Source organism: Schistocerca nitens, chromosome 5, assembly GCF_023898315.1.
Source record: "Schistocerca nitens isolate TAMUIC-IGC-003100 chromosome 5, iqSchNite1.1, whole genome shotgun sequence".
NCBI classification, from domain to species: Eukaryota; Metazoa; Arthropoda; class Insecta; order Orthoptera; family Acrididae; genus Schistocerca; species Schistocerca nitens.
In genome coordinates this window covers 441,419,352-441,441,439 of record NC_064618.1, presented here as the reverse complement: position 1 = coordinate 441,441,439, position 22,088 = coordinate 441,419,352, and the positions used below count along the sequence as shown (strand labels likewise).

The 22,088-nt window shown below is 40.9% G+C and overlaps 1 protein-coding gene across 3 annotated transcripts in view; it reads left to right on the top strand.

Moving 5' to 3' along the window:
• The window catches only part of LOC126260098 (polyisoprenoid diphosphate/phosphate phosphohydrolase PLPP6), a 46,462-nt gene that overhangs the window by 3,664 nt on the left and 20,710 nt on the right, over window positions 1-22,088 (top strand). For all 3 annotated transcript variants that reach the window (XM_049957330.1, XM_049957327.1, XM_049957328.1), the window contains exon 2: window positions 17,791-17,939. In XM_049957330.1, the coding sequence (XP_049813287.1) occupies window positions 17,802-17,939 (138 nt within the window). In that variant the 5' untranslated portion in view covers window positions 17,791-17,801. The remainder of the gene's footprint in view (window positions 1-17,790; window positions 17,940-22,088) is intronic.

The following is a 22,088-nucleotide window of genomic DNA, read 5'->3' as shown; positions in this document are numbered from 1 at the left end:
CCCTCTGCAAACAGGATACATTTCAAGTACACTGCTCAACCATGATGTCACCCAACACATTTACGTCACAGAACAAAGCAGACTGTTGGAAACTAATGCTCGAGTTGATTACAGTCGGAGGTGTAGGAACTTGCAGATTGTTTGAGCTGGTGTCAAAAATGTATGAGAGAGTAGACTAACCATCACCATTAAAAATATTTTCATTAAACTACCAAAATGCATGAACAGCTGTATGAAAACTTACAGAATAATGAGTCTAACATCTTACACTTACTAAGTGTAGACTACGAGGTTTGTTCAACCAGCATTGGAATGAAGTCATAAAAATGATATTTCTCCAAGATATATCTACAGAGAGTTAATATTCTTCAAAATCTGCACTACTGCCAGCACTTTTTTCTTCCATAAGCTGGCAACCACAAGGCTGCTCAGATGCTTCTACAAATGTTGCTAGTACCAGCTCAGTGATCATGAAATGTTTTTCATCTTCATTTTGCTCTGTACTAAACCGAGAACTATATTATTGACTGTGAATAGCTAAACTGTCAATGGAAATGGTCACATGGTGTTCCTTCTGCAGTTTTTGTCATATCCGTAGCACTAGCTTTGCACGCACCTTTCACATTTGCAAATCATCAATCAAAATGGGATTTACAGTCTATTTCATAAGTATAACTTTTATGCTGTTAAACTTAACTATTGATCATGGTTAAAAAGTTCGTGCACTTTGGTCATAGTTTCATCTTTTCAGGTTGATATCAGATATCCATCTCATGCTATAGTTGAAGACTACATCAAAAGTCACTGTAGTGTATTTGTTCAATTCAGTGTAAAAATGGAGGACACACTACTATTTGGTGGTTTGCTACATCTAGACTCTCGACTGTAGCGCTTAATGTACTGACACTTAAGAAATGATTATCACACTGAAAAAGCTTTGAGGCAAATAAATTTGGGTCTCCTTACTCGTGAGAGACAATGTCTTGCCCATAGAGACCATGCTCCACCCGTTATTACTATTAGCTGGAAAAAGGCAATCCTGATGACATCCTGTGTGATAAAATTCATAATATGAAAATAAGAATGGAAGCATAAGTGAACAAAGATCAGTATTGTATCAGAAATGGAAGACATTCCAAATAAATGGTGCTGATTTTCTTGTGGATCTTCATACAGTCTTTGACTGTGTCAAGTTCATTAAGTCGTTCAAAATACTGAATTGAACAAAGTAATGCATAAATAAGATAGGCTTTCCGTCGGAAAGTAAGAAATGACAGCACATCCAACATGCCGTGTTTAAAGGATCTATGTCTATTCAATGCAAACTACTTTGAAGTGCATCACGGAAGGTACTTCCCATTGCATCACATATTAAGTTTTCTTCCCATTCCATTCAAATGTGGAGAGCAGGAAGAATGCTCTCTTGAAAGCATTGTATGCACTGTAATGAATCTGATCTGGCCTTCATGATCACTATGGGGGCAATATGTAATGGCTGTAATGTATTCTAAGGCCCCTCATTTAAGCTGGTTCTTGAACTTCTGTAAGTAGGCTTTCACCAGATAGTTGACCTCTCTCTTCAAGTGTCTTAGTTTTTCAGCATATCCATGATGCACAGCCGTGAGTCAAACAAACCTGTTAGCATTCGTGCTGTGCTTCGTTCTTTGTTCTTTTGAATACCAACTGTCAGCCCTATTTGGTATAATCCCAAACATTTGAACAGTATTCTAGGGTGGCTCAACAGGTATTTTATGAGCAGTCTCATTTGTAAACTGCATTATCTCATAATACTACAAATGACCCAAAGTCTGCCACCTATTTTATTCAAAACTGAGCCTATGTTACCATACTATTCCATAATTCCAGTATTGCTGTGAGCTGACCAATTCCAGTTGTGGCCTATCAATGTTGTAGTCATAGAATATTATTTTTCTGCAGCTTGTAAAGTGCGGATTTTACACTTCTGAAATATAAAGCAAGTTGCCACTCTTGGAAATTACAGCCAGGTGTAACTGAATATTTGTGCAGGTTTTTCAGTCAGTACATTATAGTTAACTGCATCATTTGCAGGAGATATAAGGCTAATATTAACCAGCAAAGAAAATGCTCCTCTTGGGGCATAAAGAAAAGGTGAATAGGCCTATGTTCCTCTGTAGGAGACTCTGACAAAAAGTGAGGAACCTGCTGTCCCAATCCTCTTTCCACCTTCCTCACCAAAAATTTTGACACGGAAACATATTCACACTCTTTTAATACAGAACTTTCTAAATCCTTTTATCCAATCTAGCTTTGTAGTTAAGCCTTCATACTCAGCACCTCCCTCTAACTGCCACTGTGTATATATATGTCTCTCCCACTGTCTCCTTCTTCTCTCATAGTTTCTAGTACATTCCACGTCGAAATGCGTCCTGTCATATACCTGCATGTTAAAGTTCGCTGGAAGGGGGAGAGGGGGGGATGTCATCAAGACACCCGCATCCCCAAAGAATACATATAGTCTCCACTCATCTGTATTTTACATTTTCTCTGTTCCTGCCTCTCTCTCTTTTGCTCCTACTGCTTCTATCTCCATCTCTCTCTTTGCTGTTGTCTTCATCCACCTCTTTCGTTGCCACTTCTATCGAAAATGCCAACTTATGATTTGTTTTTTAGAAGAGTAAAAAGTTGTTAGAAATGTTTTACTGAATTTGCAGTTTTCCAGTTTTACCTAATTTTTGGCAGTCCTTTAAAGTTATTTTCAGGTATATTAAGACTCTTTTCAACCCATTTTTGGTCAGTGCAGTACCACCTTGGAAATATTTGTATAGGTCTGAAATGTCCATTACACAGAGACAGTGCTTCATAAAGTTTTATTGGTGAAAGCATCTTTACTAAGAACATTGTTTGGTGACCTCAAACCCTTGCCATGACTGTGGAGACCTTGCCATGTGTTCACTATTTCAGTTAAAACTACATTTACACATCAGGCAGTGTATTAGGTGCACAAGTGCAGTGAAATTGAAACTGTGGATCTCAATAATGGATAATAATATTAAAAAAAATTAAGTTCCCCAAGAATACCTTCTGAAGAACATATGGTAAAAATGTGCCATGAATAGACATAGTAGTAGCCATCTCCACATCTGGTACTTTTCATACCTGAAAATCATGGTTTTTATTGGGGGGGGGGGGGGGTTCCTCAGGAAACTCTCATGAAAGTATAGTGCTTTTACAAGCTTCTTGAGGTTCACCCTTGACCACACCTAACGCAAAAGAACCAACTAATTTGATGTGTATAATGTTTAAGTTTTGACCCTGTACTATAGGATAGCTACAGAATGCCCATTCTTTTGATAGGTATGCAAATGGTTGTTAGGCCAAAGGCTACCCAAAACACTTGACCCCTTACCTCAGTGGTCAATAAAACCTGAGATATGGCCGCCTAAAAATTCACATTTCTGTGTGAGGTTTTTTGGAACATATTGGTACTTCATCTGTTGATATCTGTCAGTCCAAAGTAACAAGCTTTGTTCTTCCTACCGATAAATCCCCAATCCACAGCTTCATTTGCTGTCCAATGTGATTTTAGTTATGTTCGTAAGTGTTGGTTTGGCAATGACTCAAAAGCTTTCCAGAAGTTAGGAAATACTGCATGTACACGATTGCATTGATTTTCATTGATCTGTTACTCTGTGTCGTATCAGAAAAGTGCAAGTTGGTTTTCATGTGACCAATGTTTTTGAAAGGTCATTCGGTCATGGAAATCTCACTACCTATGAGTTTAAATTGTGGGGTAGGCAGATGATGTCAAGGATATTTGGCAGTAGTTTTAGTGATCACTTGTGCTGTCATTCTTGCAGACAGATGTGACCTCTGTTTTCTTCCAACTACTGAGTACAAATTTTTGTTTGAGGGATCTATTGTAAAGCCTGACCCACCTCCAAATTGGACACTGCTCATTAACACATGGCTTCCTACATCAGCAAGATGTTCTCATAGTCTGTGGTGTACAGCTGACCATAATTCAAGTTTTAATAGTGTGTTTCATATTCATACCAGAGGGCAGTGACTAGTGTAAGTGGGGACCTGTCCTCTGTCTTAGCTAATGGTGGGATGAGTGTTGCATAGCTTTTAGAATTGTATGCATTTGTCTGAACTCCAACCTAAGTCTTAGATGGAGGTTTTGGTGTCACAGTGTGTCTGGTTCATGAAAATTTTAAATTGATTTAATTATTTTTGAGTGTGTCACAAAATAACTTCCCAGAAAATTTTCCTTTTTCCCGGTATAGTTTCTTGTTTCTTTTTAACCTCATTGATTTTAACCACACCAGTCCCATCATATTTTTGCACAGGCCCTGAAGACCTGGATGTCATTTGCTCACATTATTCAGTCATCAACAGCTAATATCTGTAACACACATTTTGCAATGGTGTCAAAATTAAACTGGTGCAGTGATCCTGAATCTTAGGAAAGGAAGTTAAAAATGGAGCTCAGTTTTACTGCTTTTGCTTTTGCTTCACTGCCCTTAATTTCAGTTCCTGTTACTCGAGTGTCTTCATCACTGGTGCCACCTACAGGCTCCTCGCACGACCAGAATTTCTTGGATTTTAGGAAAGATCCTTCAGTAAGATTCAGCTATGGTTGTTGAAAGCTCCTCTCGTTGCTGTTTTGACAATCAAAAATATGTTTCATTTAGCATCTCTCTATCCATAGGCTTATGATTTGTTTTACGTATTTTATGCAGTAGTCAAAATTTTCTTAGGGTTTTCTTTACTGAGACTATATACCAAGGACTATTCCTCTCATTGTAAGTATTCTATGAGGTACACACCTAAACAGTGCTTGGTCAATTATACTTTTAGATGTGAGCCACAGTTCCTCTACGTGCTCTTGCCCAGGGTAAATGTTTCAAGTTCCTCTTGAAAGTTTGACATCACTGGCTCCTTATTTGGCTTACGGGGCAGCATGTAAATATTTCTGCTTGTTTTAGTTGTCCATTGTGTTTTAATAATAATTGTTGCTGCAAATATCTTTCTGTCGTGTGTACCAGTTTCATAGTGGACATGCTCAATGAGGTTAGGTCTGTTTCCATCATGAGTGGGCTTCAAAACTAAATCTACATTTATACGAGGGTCGGTCAAAAAGTAATGCCTCCCATTTTTTTTCTACTTAAAGAAATTAAGTTAAGTGAAAAATTTGAATTTGGCGCCATTCCTCAAACCTTCTTCTGCAATCCACTGCAGTAGTAACTTTCTGTGTCAACAGGTGGCAGCACAGCAGAAGTTTGTAAGATGGCCGACATCGATGTTCGTTTGAGACAGCGTTGTGTGATTGAATTCTTGAATGCAGAAGGTGAAACGCCCATACGCATTCATGAAAGACTGAAGAAGGTGTATGGTGTTGTGACAGTGGATGTCAGCACTGTTAGACGATGGGTTCGTCGTTGTAAGGAAGCTGAAGGGCAAACACCGTTGACTGACGAAAAGCGGAGCGGCAGGCCGGTGAGTGCAGTGACTCCACACAACATTCAGCAAGTTGATGACATCATTCGTGGTGACCGTCGGGTGACTGCAGATGAAGTGTGTCGCATTATTTCTCTTAGTAAAGGCAGTGTGATCACGATTATTAAACAATTGGGGTACTCAAAAGTTTGTGCACGGTGGGTTCCAAGAATGTTAACCGATCAGAATAAAGAGGCAAGGAAAACAATAGCCTCCCAACACTTGCAGCGCTTCCGTTTGGAGGGAGATGAGTTTCTGAAAAAAATTGTGACCGGGGACGAAACATGGGTGCATTTTTTTGAACCCGAATCAAAGAGGCAGTCAATGGAGTGGCATCACACAAGCTCGCCGAGGAAGAAAAAATTCAAAACTGTGCGATCGGCAGGGAAAGTTATGGCAACAGTTTTCTGGGATACAGAGGGTGTGATTCTGGTTGATTTTTTGGAGCAGGGATGCACAATAAATTCTGTTCAATACGTCACAACCCTCAAAAAACTTAAAGCACGTCTTCAGCGAGTTCGCCCAACAAAATCAATGGCAGATGTTCTTCTTTTGCATGACAATGCAAGACCACACACCAGTCGTCACACCTCTGACGAGATTGTCAAAATTGGATGGGAAGTTTTGCCTCATCCCCCATCCAGCCCTGACCTGGCACCATCAGACTTCCATCTGTTCGGGCCACTAAAAGAAGCTCATCGTGGGATTCATTTTGAAGATGAGGAGGCCGTCAAAACATCCGTGCGTCAATGGCTTAGGAAGCAGAGCTGTGATTTTTACCGTGCTGGGATACATGCCCTTGTTCAAAGATGGACCAAAACTGTAGAGATGGGCGGAGATTACATTGAAAAATGACAAAATGATCCTCAATGTTGTGGTTTTCAACCTATGTAATTGCATTTAAATTTCCTGACAATTAAACGTAGAAAAAAAAATAGGAGGCATTACTTTTTGACTGACCCTCGTACTTTGCAAACCACTGTGAAGCACGGAAAGGATGATTAAGTGTCTCTGTGTTGTAATTAGTCTAATCTTGTCTTCGTGATTACTATGGAAGCAATATGTAGAGGTTTATAATATATTCCTAGATTCACCACTTAAAGTAGGTTCTAGAAACTGTCATATGATAGACACACACTATCTTCAATTTCTACAGCATCTTCACGACTCTCTCCCTTGGCCTGAACAAACCTGTGACCGTTTGGGGTGCCCTTCTTTGTATCCTTCAATATCCCCTGTTGGTCCTATTTGGGACGGGTCTGCTCTAAGCAGAGTTCAGAGAAAACATTCAGTATTTTCACAGGACATCTTGTCATGCCCTCCACATATAAAGTAATCTACAAGTGAGATGAAGTTTACTCTAAAGTTTACGATTATGTCTGGTTCTGTGTGAGAGTAGTAGATGGCAGCAATAATTCAATAATGGAAATAAACAAAACTGTATATACATGCTGTCATGATCATGATATGCTCTCATCCTTGGACAAAGGAAACAAGTATTTTGGCTGTGGTTGAAAATGATAAATCCAAGTAAAACGCGAGACATAGCAAAATTCTGATAAAGTTGTCAGTTCATTATTCAAAATAATGTGAAACACAACAAAAGCTTAAAAATCAATTATATATGACAGATAAACACTTGCAGAAATGTATTAAACATTGGTACTATCACATTCTTTGTTCAGAAATTGTAATTATAAATTAAAAGCAGCTCAGAACATAGAAATTATGTTTGAAGGTAAAAAAAATCAGTAAACATTATTATGTCATTGAAGTTACATCAGAATGAACTAGTACTGCAAACACATTTGCGGTATCTGGTTCAGTTTTGTTTTTCGCAGGATCTTTCTTAGTGACCTTGGGTGATATTAATCATCTGGGAGACTTCACTTATTTGCACACAGTACTCCAACTTATACAAATGTATAGTAGCTCTTAATTCCTGAAGCCTTCCAAAACTTTATGTAAAATAATCGAATCTTTTAAATTTTTGTGGAATGCTTACTAAATTTTTTGGTTGATCCCTTTGCAGCAAAACAGTATGACCTTTGACTCTCATTTCAGTTATGGTTCTTACAGATCCATCTTTCATGCCCACAACCTGAACTGGATTGCAATATTCATTCTCGGAAAATTCTGTGATAGTATTATTTAGCAAGCAAAAAATTTGCAACTGCATCATTACCAAATACTGCACACAAAAACTTATGGATGTACACAAAGCTTTATTTTGCTGGAACCAAGAATTCAGTTGCAACACTTTGCTTGTAACGCATGTCTTGTGTAGATGCAATTTTGGTGGTTTATTGAAGCTCCACCAATTTTCAGTATTATTCAAAATTTTGCACACATGCGAAGGGGATTTGAACCACTTAAAGAAATAGAGGTAGAAGAAGAATGGGTAGCTCTGAGGGATGAAGTAGTGAAGGCAGCAGAGGATCAAGTGGGTAAAAAGATGAGGGCTAGTAGAAATCCTTGGGTAACAGAAGAAATATTGAATTTAATTGATGAAAGGAGAAAATATAAAAATGCAGTAAATGAAGCATGCAAAAAGGAATACAAGCGTCTCAAAAATGAGATCGACAGGAAGTGCACACTGGCTAAGCAGGGATGGCTAGAGGACAAATGTAAGGATGTAGAGGCTTATCTCAGTAGGGGTAAGGTAGATACTGCCCAGAGGAAAATTGAACAGACCTTTGGAGAAAAGAGAACCACTTGTATGAATATCAAGAGCTCAGATGGAAACCCAGTGCTAAGCAAAGAAGGGAAAGCAGAAAGGTGGAAGGAGTATATAGAGGGTCTATTCAAAGGCGAGGTATTGAGAGCAATATTATGGAAATGGAAGAGGATGTAGATGAAGATGAAATGGGAGACACGATACTGTGTGAAGAGTTTGACAGAGCACTGAAAGACCTGAGTCGAAACAAGGCCCCGGGAGTAGACAACATCCCATTAGAACTACTGACAGCCTTGGGAGAGCCAGTCCTGACAAAACTCTACCATCTGGTGAGCAAGATGTGTAAGACAGGCGAAATACCCCCAGACTTCAAGAAGAATATAATAATTCCAATTCCAAAGAAAGTAGATGTTGACAGACGTGAAAATTACCGTATTATCAGTTTAATAAGTCACGGCTGCAAAATACTAACACGAATTCTTTACAGACAAATGGAAAAACTGGTAGGAGCTGACCTCGGGGAAGATCAGTTTGGATTCCCTGGAAATATTGGAACACGTGAGGCAATACTGACCCTATGACTTACCTTAGAAGATAGATTAAGGAAAGGCAAACCTACGTTTCTAGCATTTGTAGCTTTAGAGAAAGCGTTTGATAATGTTGACTGGAATACTCTCTTTCAAATTCTAAAGGTGGCAGGGGTAAAATGCAGGGAGCGAAAGGCTATTTACAATTTGTACAGAAAGCAGAAGGCAGTTATAAGGGTCGAGGGGTATGAAAGGGAAGCAGCGGTTGGGAAGGGAGTGAGACAGGGTTATAGCCAATCCCCGATGTTATTCAATCTTTATATTGAGCAAGCAGTAAAAGAAACAAAAGAAAAATTCGGAGTAGGTATTAAAATCCATGGAGAAGAAATAAAAACTTTGAGGTTTGCCGATGACTTTGTAATTCTGTCAGAGACAGCAAAGGACTTGGAAGGGCAGTTGAATGGAATGGACAGTGTCTTGAAAGGAGGATGTAAGATGAACATCAACAAAAGCAAAACGAGGTTAATGGAATGTAGTCGAATTAAATCAGGTATGCTGAGGGAATTAGATTAGGAAATGAGACACTTAAAGTAGTTAAGGAGTTCTGCAGTTTGGGAAGCAAAACAACTGATGATGGTCGAAGTAGAGAGGGTATAAAATGTAGATTGGCAATGGCAAGGAAAGCGTTTCTGAAGAAGAGAAATTTGTTAACATCGAGTATAGATTTAAGTGTCAGGAAGTCGTTTCTGAACGTATTTGTATGGAGTGTAGCCATGTATGGAAGTGAAACATGGATTATGTTCGGTTGGTAGGACATGTTCTGAGGCATCAGGGGATCACAAATTTAGCATTGGAGGGCAGCGTGGAGGTTAAAAATCGTAGAGGGAGGCCAGGAGATGGATCCACTAAGCAGATTCAGAAGGATGTAGGTTGCAGTAAGTACTGGGAGATGAAGAAGCGTGCACAGGATAGAGTAGCATGGAGAGCTGCATCAAACCAGTCTCAGGACTGAAGACCACAACAACAACAAGAATGTTTTCCTTGGAATTATGAATGACAATTAAAGGAATCTGTCTCTATAATTTACTAATGTAACGATTCTATGACTCGTGTGAACACATTTAGTGTTCAATATTTGTCTTTTGAATTTGTTGTTCAGTGGTTTCCAAAGTTGTGCATTGTTGTTGGATACAGTAACCAGTGTAATTATTAAGTGTTCTTATTTTGCGCACATTCCCTTTCTACATTAACAGTTTCATTGCTGTGCATTTTCACTTGACCAGCAAGGTATTGGATCAATGCTTGCATTTGTCACAGATTATTGGGAACTTGTTTTAACTTCAATTATCTCAGAGTTAAGTGTTTTGCTTGGTCTAAAATTCTGAGCACAGTACCCTTTGTTTTAAATTAATTAAATTATTTTTGAACACCACTAATCATTCTCCTTAATTCATTATGGCTTTGTTCAAACTTCTTATCAAGAGACTGTTTGGGTCACCTGGTGAATTTATCTATAGTGCTGGTTTTCTTGTTCACTTTTTGCAGACCCCCACCAGGGGGGCTCACCACTCTTCGGTGAATGTGTTCCAAAGTTTCAATAGCCTGGCGTCAGAACAGTCCCTTATTTGTTTTTTCTTTGTTTCTTCATTCTCCATATCCTCCCCTTCTCCTGCTATGATGATTGATTTTTCTCTTTGTTTCTTCTTCCTCCCTTTGCACTCCAGAAGGCCGGCCCATGCATTTGTCGTGTAGTGGGTAACAGGGTAACGCTTCATTCCAAGCACCAGATCAATAGGTGGGGATTGCAAATACCCTCTGGCACAGATCAGGCACAGATATTGGTGATTGCCTGAGCTGTTACCTTCCCAGCTGCCAACTGGTCTCTCTGTCAGGACTTCAGGAGGTGTGAACACTCACGTAAGGCAGGTGAGCCCCACTCTAAGAGGGCCTCCGGTTGAAAGGAGCATACCATCAAAGAACTGACAAGCATGCAGAATTTTTTGCAATGAGCCAATCACCATCTCAGTCTGCATCTACTAAAGATAAATAGAATGAGGCTACAGATTCCAAGACTCTCTCAGCTGTGCCTTGGTTCCTCGTGATATTGCCTACTGAATGAGATCAGTCTTTTGCTATGGTTAATCCGTTTATTATTCAGAAAGGTATTGATGCAATTGCAGGCCCTGTGAAATCCTCCTCTAGCTTACATAGTGGGTCCTTGCTTCTAGAGACCAATTGTGATTTTCAACCCCAGCAACTGCTTACTGCATCACTCCTCCATGTTTGTCCTGTTTATGTCGTGGCCTATTGTACACTGAATAAATTCCAAACCTGATGCATTGCTACCAGTGTCAACACTATAACCACACTGCCTAGGGGCCTGACCACTCTTTGGTGACTAGTGCCTGGCTAACATGGGGCCCCAGCACTACTTCCTCTTTCTGTACTGCAGACCTAAACTTAATCTCTTACCTCCTCCGCCTTTCAATTGGATGGTCCTTTTTGTGCAGACCCAGCTTGGACTTGGTTCACGATTATGGTGTTGATTTCCAGTTTCACTCCTGGCATTATTTTCACCTTCCATTAACAATTATATGGTCTCCATTATTGGATTTGACATGCCATATTTCTCATGTTTGAGGAAGCATGGGTTGTGCAGGGAAGGGTGCCCACTGTGATGTATGCTCCACCTCTGTTCCCTTCCACTAAGGCACCCTTGCTTCCTGTTGTAGTATGCCCAAAACCCAGCATAGTAACCATCCTGTTGGGGGCAGGGGTTCAGATGGCCCCAGCAGTATTATCGAATGGAAAGGCTTCATGTGATGCAATGAAATATGATCCCAGTGTGTTCCCTTCCCATGCCTTGCTGTGGAATGTAGGATTAGAAGAAAATTATAGAATAGTCCCCCAATCTCCCCCCCCCCCCCCCCCTGTACATGGCCTGAACCAGGACCGATGGGGGGCGGACACCTTTTTGTCAATAAAGCCTTTTTTTTTTCTTTTTGTCAAACACTTATAAGAGAAGTATGGGGAAGTTGTGGCCATCGCTAAGGTGAAGAGCAGTTCCCTCCTGATTAAAATGTCATCTCCTACCCAGTCACAGTGTCTGCTCTCTAGTCAAAACTTGAGTGACAGTCCTGTGATTGTCATTCCCAGTCTCAGTATGGCCCAGGGCATCATCTTTCACTATTATCTTCTTTTGGAATCTGACAATGAGCTATGGACCAACTTAGAGGGACAGGGTGTGCACTTCATCTGCCTGAGAAGGACAAGGTGATAGTCTACTAGTGTGATGTGGAACCCAATGTTCCTCCTCCTATGAGATGCTTAAAGTGTGTGAAGTTTGGATGTATGACTTCCCATTGGACCACTACCTTGTCTTCAGAAATTGTGAACATACATTGCATGCGAACATTCCGTGTGTGTAAACTGTGACAAGCTCGATTCTTTCTACTCGCCAGATTGCTCCATTTTTAAGCTTGAGGAGAAAATCCAGGTGTATAAGACTCTGTACAAGTCCACATATCAGGAGGCCAGAAAAAAGTATGATCATCGTAATCTCATACACGACAGTCATGTGCTACAGCTGCAACATCGGCACCTTCTCTGTTGACAATGCTTTTCTCAATTGCGCCTCTGACAGTGGTCCCTTAAAGTTGCCCGATAACCTCTGTCCCCCACTTCCACCACTTCAGGAGCATTCTTCCAGGGACACTAGTCCCCACCCCCAGCCAGAAGTGCCCCGTTCTCCTCTGGCTTCCCTAGCTAGGAAGAGATCCTGTGGGACCCTCGCTTCCCGACATCAGCCGATGGCTGAAGGAACCACAGACCACTGGCTGTCGGAATTCTTGTTCTTCCTTTGTCTCTGAAACCAGTTCAGGGAAACCTTCCCAGTTCTCGTCTTCTGTGGAGCAGGACAAGGATTACGGAAGAAAGATGTCTAAGACAGAGGAAACTCTGGTGGCCCCCTGTGTACTCCTCCTCTACATGTATTCCTTTTGTGTCCAAGGTGGAGATTCAGGTGGCCTCTGAGGCACCAAATCTCAACAGGCAGTGTGCTGCAGAACCTGTGTCAGTGGTTCTCGTGACATCTCAACCGGTGGCAGCGCAGTATTCAGACAGTCTGATCCTGCAGTGGAATTTTAATGGATTTTTCCACTACCTGGCTCAGTTACAGAAACTTTTAAGCAGTTATCCTGTGTTCTGTATTGCCATCCAAGAAACATGGTTTCCAGAAATTCGTGCCACTGCCCTTTGCAGCTACGAAGGTTATTTTAACTGACTGAGACGCTATCGAGCGGAGTTTGTACATACGTCCTGGATTCTGTATATAGTGACCTAGTGCCTCATGATATGCCTTTGGAGGCCATGTCTGTCTGGGTAAGGGCACATTAGGATTTTACCATCTGCAACATTTATCTCTGTCCCAGTGTCATGTCCCAAGATGTACTGCTGCGTTACTCTCTCAGCTCCCACCATCATTCCTAGTCTTCGGCAATTTCCCACACCCATAGCTCTTTGTGGGGTGGAACAATGACCACTTTACGCGGTAAAGGCATCAAAACTTTACTGTCACAGCTCGATGTTTGCCTCTTAAACTCTGTGCCCCCACACACACTTCAGTTTGGCACACAGAACTTATTCAGCCTTTGATCTTTCCTTTTACAGCTCTGGTCTTCTACCATCTATCCACTGGAGAGTCCATGATGACCTGTATGGCAGTGACAACTTCCAAATCTTCATGTCCCTTTGTCAGCATTGCTTCCCTGGACAGCCACCCAGATGGGTTCTCCATAAAGCTGACTGGGATGGGTTTATCTGTGCTGTCGTACTTAGCTCCTGCGGCTATTCAGCATACAACAGCAGCCATTCCTTTGGCAGCCAACCAAGCCACCCCCCTCCCCTCCCCTCCGTTCAAAAGACGGTACGCTGGTGGACTGTAGAGATTGCTGTAGCCATTAGAGATCGTAGGCAGGCTCTCCAACACTGTAAGTGGCACCCTTCACTGGAGCATCTCATTGCCTTTGAATGGCTCCATGTCCAATTCTGCTGCCTCGTAAAATGGTGAGAGCAAGAATCTCGGGAATGGTACGTTTCCAGTATTGGATCACATACCTTTCCATGTCAGGTGTGGACACAGATCAGACAACTCTGCAGCTTTCAGTCCCCTGCAGTTGTCCCAAGTATTTCCTTAGATGGTGCCATTGTACTGACACAGGCGTTGTCGCCAACATTTTGCAGAACATTATGTTCACGCATCTGCGTCTGAGAACCACCATCCCACCTTTCAGCTCGTAAACAGTGTCTGGAGCGATTGCACATATCTTTTACTACCCCACTACCTGGAGCCATACAACGCTTTATTCAGTGAGTGGGAACTCTCCAGTGCCCTAGCTCGTTGCACTGATACAGCCTGAGGACCAGACCGCATACACAACCAAATGCTGAAACATCTGTCATTGAATTGCCAGTGTCACATTCTTGCCCTTTTTAATCACATCTGGAATGAGAATGAGTCCCCATCTCAGTGGTGAGAAAGCGCGGTGGTTCCGGTACTGAAACCAGTAGGAACCCGCTGGAATTGGACAGTACCAAGGCCACCCATTACATCCAGCAACGCATGCTTTTTAATTGCCTTATGCTGTGATTCTCTCAATGCCCTTCAGAAACTCTTGAGAGCAGTACGCAGTCCATCCCGTAGTGCAACAGGTCCAAGAAAGCTACCACTTGCTCACTGTTGAGGGAACCATCATGACGTTCATGTGGCTTCCTGGTCCTGTCAGTCTGACGGGAAATGAGGCTTCTGCCAAGGCTGCAGTCCTACCTCGGCTTGCTAACTCTTCAATTCCTCTGGATGATCTCCATGTTGCTGTCTGTCAGTACATAGTGTCACTTTAGCATCACCATTGGTTCTCTCTTCACAGGAACAGGTTGCGGGGAATTAAACCTCTCCCAGCAGCATGGCTGACCTCCTCTCAGCCCTCTCATCATGAAGAGGTCATTTTAACTAGGTTGCAAACTGGACACTGTCTTTTTAGCTATTGCCTTTGTTAAGTGGTGATCCCCTACCACTTCATGCTCATTGTCATCAACCTTTGACTGTTTGCCATTTCCTGACCGAATGCCCTTTTTATTTAACTGCTTACATTCTAGTGTATGTTTGCTGTCTGAGTTATCAGCCATTTTAGCGAACGACGTGCAGGCTGTTGGCCAAGTTTCACTATTTGTCCATTGTAGCAATATGGCAAAGGACACTTAATTTTTGGTTCAGGACCTCTGCTGTCTTTTGTGGACCTTCCTCCAAGGAGAAGTCCTTGGATTTAGCTGTTTTCTTTCGTTGACAGAGCGAGGTGGCGCAGTGGTCAGCACACTGGACTTGGATTCAGCAGGACGATGGTTCAAACCCACATCCAGCCATCCTTATTTAGGCTTTCTGCGATTTCCCTAAATTGCTTCAGGCAAGTGCTGGGACAGTTTCTTTGAAAGGGCACAGCCAACTTCCTTCCCCATCCTTCCATAATCCCGAACGTTTGGTCGCCTCCCCCAAATCAACCAACCAACCTTTCGACAATTAAGCTTAACACACATTCGCTTTTAACCTCTTTTATTTATTAGTGTTGTAAGGTTATGACATAGACACTTACGAACTCAGTTGTTTTTGCACCCTAAAACATAACCAAAAATCTACTTCTTACAGAAAATAAAATATGTCATTATTACTTGCTGCTGAACCTCTAGACAGTGGTGTTGCAATCTCCAGTGTTGAGCTTGGTATTGGCTTTGCGATTTGAAATAGATCTGAAAGTTCATTGCTTTGACTTCAAAATTGTTACTGGTGTCAAAGTTCACAACCTTTTCCACAGCTGGTCTTACATCCTCAATCACACTAATATTTTCGGTGGCATAAGGCAGTTCAAAATAACAAGTGCTAATAATGTTGAACAGTTCCGTAGTGTACCACAATAGGAAAGCTCAATCCACATAATCTTCTACAATTCTCCAGCACACTTTACCCAACTCTACATGCTGTAAGCTCTGTTGAACCTCACCCCGTGCTGTTGTGAAGATTGTCAGGTGGGACATAAAGATTTCCGTGGAATAGCATCCTGAAGCACCTGTCACCTAGCTGTCTGTCTTCTGGTGTCCTAATAACTGTGACTAATGTTACTTTTATTACCAAAATTATTTGACTGTACTAGTTATTATGAATTGAAGTTAGAGGTTCTGAATAATGATCACTAAAGGTTCCTAATAAAATGATGAACAAAATTTTATCTTAGCCATGTTGATTTAGTAAATGATGGACTTCCATGAAGTTCCCTTTTAGTAAAAAATAATATGAATGAAAATACTGTGCACTATACTACAATTGATTAGTATCACTGACTAATACACAATATGAAATCATTTGAGATCAGAATTTCTTCTATGTGCACAATAGTGATCATGAGTGTACACAAGATAGACCGACAACCATTTTCTCACCCTGCACGTCCTGCATTGTTAGTAAAAAAAAAAAAAAAAAAAAAAAAAAAATGCTATTATTATTTCCTGAGGTTATTGGTTTTGCTGGTGCATTACTGTTCCTGCCCAACATTAACGAACATACAGCTATAATTAAATAAAGAAAATAAACAAAACAGTAACTAATGCCAATGTGAGTATGGTATGCTCACACTGTACCCAGTATTATGAAAGTCCTACTGCTTTTTAGGAATGCTTAAAATGCTGGGACTTTGTTGTAAATGCTTCACTAGTTGATCATTAGGATTTTAATAGTCTTCTCTGTAAGGGTGCAAAGGCAAAGCAAACCTAGACAAAATTGATGAACTGTAATAATAGATAATAGTATGAGTGCTTTGTCAGCATTGTGAAAGACAGTTCCAGTAGTAAGGAAAGAATTCTCTTTGTATGAAGAAGGAATATGCAGCGTGACTGAAGCAAAGAAGTTGTCAGTAGTAAGCTGGAACATGTGACAAAAGCTTTTTTCAAGAAAAGTGTTCTTGTGCTATGGAATTGTGAAAAAAGTTTGTTATTGTGTACATCTGAAACTTATTATTGTCTAAAAGTGAATTTTAACTGTGGGATATCCAGAAAAGAAAATATTTGAAATACTGTACTGTAGAAAAATGTTCACTATTTACATTAATAAGATAAAACTCAAAATGAAGTACTGTAATGAGGACTGATTTATGGTCCATGCCGAAATCAACTGCCGCTTGGAGTACCAGATGATGTAGAGGAGACAAGGGGGTGGGGGGGGGGGGGGGGGAGGCTAGATGCAGCACAGGAACAAGATTTCGGTATATGATAACATCACAGGTAGTTGGTAGTAACAGCCACATGAGGCACCAAACTGAGAGGGGCACCAAGTGCAAGATTTATATACAATATGTATCCCAATTAGTAGCAGAAACTGACATGCGTGAGAGCGTAAAAGGGGGGGGGGGGGATGGCACATTATGAGTTGTGTGGTAAAATGTTCTCCAACTGGCACTGACTAATTAGGAGCATTACTTTTCAGCATGCACTCGTAATTGTCCACTAGCAAATTATGAATCTCCTCAAACAAAAATAAAGGTATACAATCTTAGACACACAGAAAACAAATTAAATAAATATCTGTGTTCCAGGTTTTAAATTTGTCCACAGCGTAACGAATAATGTACACATTCCTAGTAACATGAGTTGTTGTCCTTGCAGCACAAAGGCAAACATTATTCACACAATATCCAGCTAAAAATTACTGATATTACTAATATTACTAAACATAAAACAAATACAAATGAAAGACCTTGGCATATTGTAGTTCTGATGCCAGCAACTCATTAACATGTTTAAAGATATGTGTATTATAACATTTACAGCAGCGGTATTGGATCATGATGCCGTGTGAATTGGTGCAGAGGTAACATGCTAAACTTGCATTCAGGAAGACTGGTTCAAACCTCTTCCAGCCATCCAAATTAAGAATTTCCATATTTTCCCTAAACCACTAAAGATAAATGTTGCATTGTTGTCTGAGACCATAATTTTATTGTAATATTGTTTCTTCATAAGAAGTTTCTTATATTATAACTAATTTTATGTCCTTTGTATTTTCAGAGTTCACAAACATGGGCCAGAAGCGAGAGATCCCACCAGCTCTGCAGAAGCTCCTGGCCTTAGATGTTCATCTTACTAATCAGTTTTGTATCTGGGCTAATCACTTTTTACCACTTAGATCACTGAGAATACATTACAAATTTCTTGAGGTAAATACTGTGTACAGAGTATTATTTAATTTTAGTTATATTTTACTTTTACTTGCTTGCTAGTTTCGGTATCTTAGTGTCTTGACAAAGTTAAAAAAAATTGTTTGGTTCTACCTAGATACTTTTACCCAGTATTTTATATCCAAAATCATCGTTACTTTATTATATCTCAGTACTGGTTCACAAGTTTCATCAAAATCTCCTTTCCATGATTTTCTTCATCTGTTTCTTGTAGGACATGCACTTTATATTTGTCTCCACCAAAATCATTGGGATGACTCTCTCCCATACCCAGATTTTCATCATTTCAATTTCGTGGTTTTAGTCACTGTCCAGGTACTGTCAAAGTGGCACAGTGGTTAAGTCACTGGATTAACATTCGGGAGGACAGCACTTCAAATCCATGTCCATCCACATAGATTTAGGTTTTAAGGCAGATGCCAGGATGGTTCCTTAAAAAATGACGCAACTGATTTCAGTGTTGCTGTATATTGCCTAACTGGAGCCACAATGCGTAGATGTTTTGAAGTACTCCGCTGCATCCACTTATGTTAATCTTTCTTCTTTTCCATTCTATTATCCAAATCTCCATAGAGCAGGATATTCCAGACAAGATTTAGAAAGGTCTTTCATGATCTAGTATTCATTGAATTGGTAATTGAGATGTCCATCCTTGTTCTTGAAAATTTTTCCATGAACTTTGGTGCATGCAGTGTGGTGTGGTGGTTAATATTGCTGGCTGGTCTGCAGCAGATCATTAGTCCAAACAGGACCACCACCAATTATTTGTTGCATATTATTTGTTATTTCTGGAAGGTTTCAAACTTTGTTATCTTTGTAATGTTTCTATATTCTGAAACATTCTGTTTGTATAAACAGCAGCACTCTCCTGCCAGTAGTTCAGTTCTGTTTTGACTGTTTGTAACAAACATGGTTTTATTTGCAACAGGTTCTTCCCTGTCATTGATGAGCCTGCTTTTGGATTTGGCCTTGATTCTGGTTACATCATCACATTACATGTGGAGGGTACACCGTGTACCCTAACATCTACATTACCGTGGCTCCAGTTGGGCAGTGTAAAAGCTGTTGCCTACACAGACAGGAAGTAGAATACAAGCAGTGCATTGTTCCTAAGGTCCGTACATTCAGGATACCAATGTATTCCTAAACAACAAGATGTCAGCTGCACATCAACTCTTTAGAGTTTTCCGAAGATACTGGTTTGGGCTCGACAGAATGGCTGAAAGAAGTCGACTAAGTCGCAATATGACAGGTAGGATGACCTGATATGTTTGGCAAATGTGTACTTTTACTAGATGGCAGAGCCCAGCAGTGGTTTGATGCAAATGAAGAGAAGCTCAATAGCTGAGATAAATTGCAGGCCAAACTAAGGAAATCATTTGGTATAATCAGCAGCAAGTCCATTTAGTGGAAGAATAATTGAAGAACAGAGCTCCACATCACGGGTAAAGGACACAGTCCTACATTACAGAATGTTTTGGCCCTACATCGCATTGTAAGTGCACATATGACAAAACATCTCACAGTTTATGAAAGGGGGTCACAGAAGACATGTACCAAGCTATTCTGGTAATGGATGTCACAAACTGTGGTATTTGTGAAGTGCCGTCAGTGCATCGAGAGAATGGAATAGAAAATAGTGAGAAGAAAGGAGTATAGCCAACTCCTGAATGTGGCCTCTATGGCAGCTGTGGAAGATTAACACAACCTCTCCTCCCTCATACACCAGGTTGTAAAAGGAGACACACAGCATTTTGTGGCATCCAGAACTGTTGGACCAGTATGCAAGAGCTAGTAACTATGAATGTTGATCCCATGTGTAGTAGGTAACAGAGAATGTTGAACGGGAGTTGTGTTGTTCTTTAGCATCAATCTCTGTCACCAGTTGAAAACACCAGGAAGAATGGACTTGGCCAACTTGGACTTGTGCAGCAGCCGTTAAACGAGTCCTGCACCTGACCAATGCAGATACAACTAACTCCTCCACCAAGTTTAATATCCCACAGAACAACACACAGTTGCAAGACAGAGGACAACACACCAGTATGTTTCCTCTGTGGATATTCAGAACACGTTGTACATTACTGCAGAGAAAGAAAGGTGAGTTTTTGACAAGTACTATGCTGCCAGACATCAACTGTCACAACAGTTATATTCATGCCAGTCAACTGCAATAGGATTATAGTCAACCTGTGACAAAGTCCATTGCGATACCCTGGACAAGATCACACTCCAACACACTGTAATTATTCCTCGTGGCCATGCAGAGGTACTAACTGCTCATTTAGCTGCCAAATTCAAGGAAGGTAAGTGAGGTGAGAGTGAAGCCACACTAGATGAAAATCCTCCAAGATGTCTGGAAATCTCCTTGATGTCATTGCTGTTGGCAACATGTCTGGGTGTTAGTTACCTCAAGTGCTTTGTTTCCTATATCTTCGCCATCTGAATGAGACTATGTTCAGTGATACAAATTGATTGTGCTGAAGGTCACAAATAGGAAATTTGTCCAGTTGACAGGAATATGTATTGAAAGAATAATTGTCAATAACATACAAAATTCTCTTCACATTTGTAATTTTAGCAGAATTTAGTCATAAATGGGATTTTTCACAGGCATTACAAACAGTCATGGACTTTGCAAGGTCAGAGGTCCAAATTGGTGAAGTTATTCCAACAAGCACACGACAATGATTGCTGTGGGCAGCTACACGGAACAGCCAAAGAAACTGGTACACCTGCCTAATATCATGTAGGGTCTCCACAAGCATGCAGAAGTGCCGCAATACGACATGGCTTGGACTCGACTAATGTCTGAAATAGTGCTGGAGGGAACTGACACCATGAATCCTGCAGCACTTCCATAAATCTGTAAGAGTAAAAGGGGGTGGAGATCTCTTCTGAACAGCATGTTGTAAGGCATCCCAAATATGCTCAATAAAGTTCAGTCTGGGCAGGTTGGTAGCCAGCGGAAATGTTTAAACTCAGAAGATTGTTGCTGGAGCCACTCTGTAGCATTTCTGGACATGTGGAGTGTCTCATTGTCCCACTGGAATTGCCCAAGTCCAGCAGAATACACAATAGACATGGATGGATGCAGGTGATCAGACAGGATGCTTACGTGCACATCACCTGTCAGAGCCGTACTTGGACATATCAGGGGTCCCAAATCACTCCAACTGCACACTCCCTACACCATTACAGAGCCTCCACCAGCTTGAACAGTCCTCTGCTGATGTGCAGGGTCCACAGATTCATGAGGTTGTCTCCATACCCGTACATGTCAATCCCCTTGATACAATTTGAAACGAGACTCGTCCGATCAGGCAACATGTTTCCAGTCATCAACAGTCCAATGTTGGTGTTGACGAGCCCAGGCAAGGCATAAAGCTTTTTGTTGCACACTCATCAAGAGTACACAAGTGGTCCTTCAGCTCCAAAAGTACCTATTGATGATGTTTTGTTGAATGGTTCGCGTGCTGACACTTGTTGATGGCCCAGCATTGAAATCTGTAGCAATTTGCGGAAGGGTTGCACTTCTGTCATGTTGAATGATTCTCTTCAGTCATCATTGGTCTTGATCATGCAGGATCTTTTTTGAGCCACAGCAATGTTGGAGATTTGATGTTTTATGGGATTCCTGATATTCACAGTACACTCGTGAAATGGTTGTATGGGAAAATCCCCACTTCATCGCTACCTCGGAGATGCTACATCCCATCGCTCATGTTCCAACTATAACACCACAAACAAACTCACTTAAATCTTGATAACCTGACATTGTAACAGCAGCAACCAATGTAACAACTGCACCAGACACTTGTCTTATATAGCCGTTGCCGATCGCAGTACTGTATTCTGCCTGTTTGCATACCTGTATTTGAATACGCATGAGTATACCAGTTTCTTTGTCTGTTCAGTGTATTTGCCATTGAAGATTGTTATTCCACTGTCATCAACAAGAATAATTTGTCATCAGTCAAGATGTTCGGGTAAACCATGAAGCTTTTGGCAGCTGCAAAAAAAGTACTAAGGCTCACAAAAGAAATCTGCATGCCAGTACAGTCATGAGCTTTCAAGGTGGCCAAGGAGAACTTTGGTTCCCTAATAGACACGAGCAGCCACAACTCA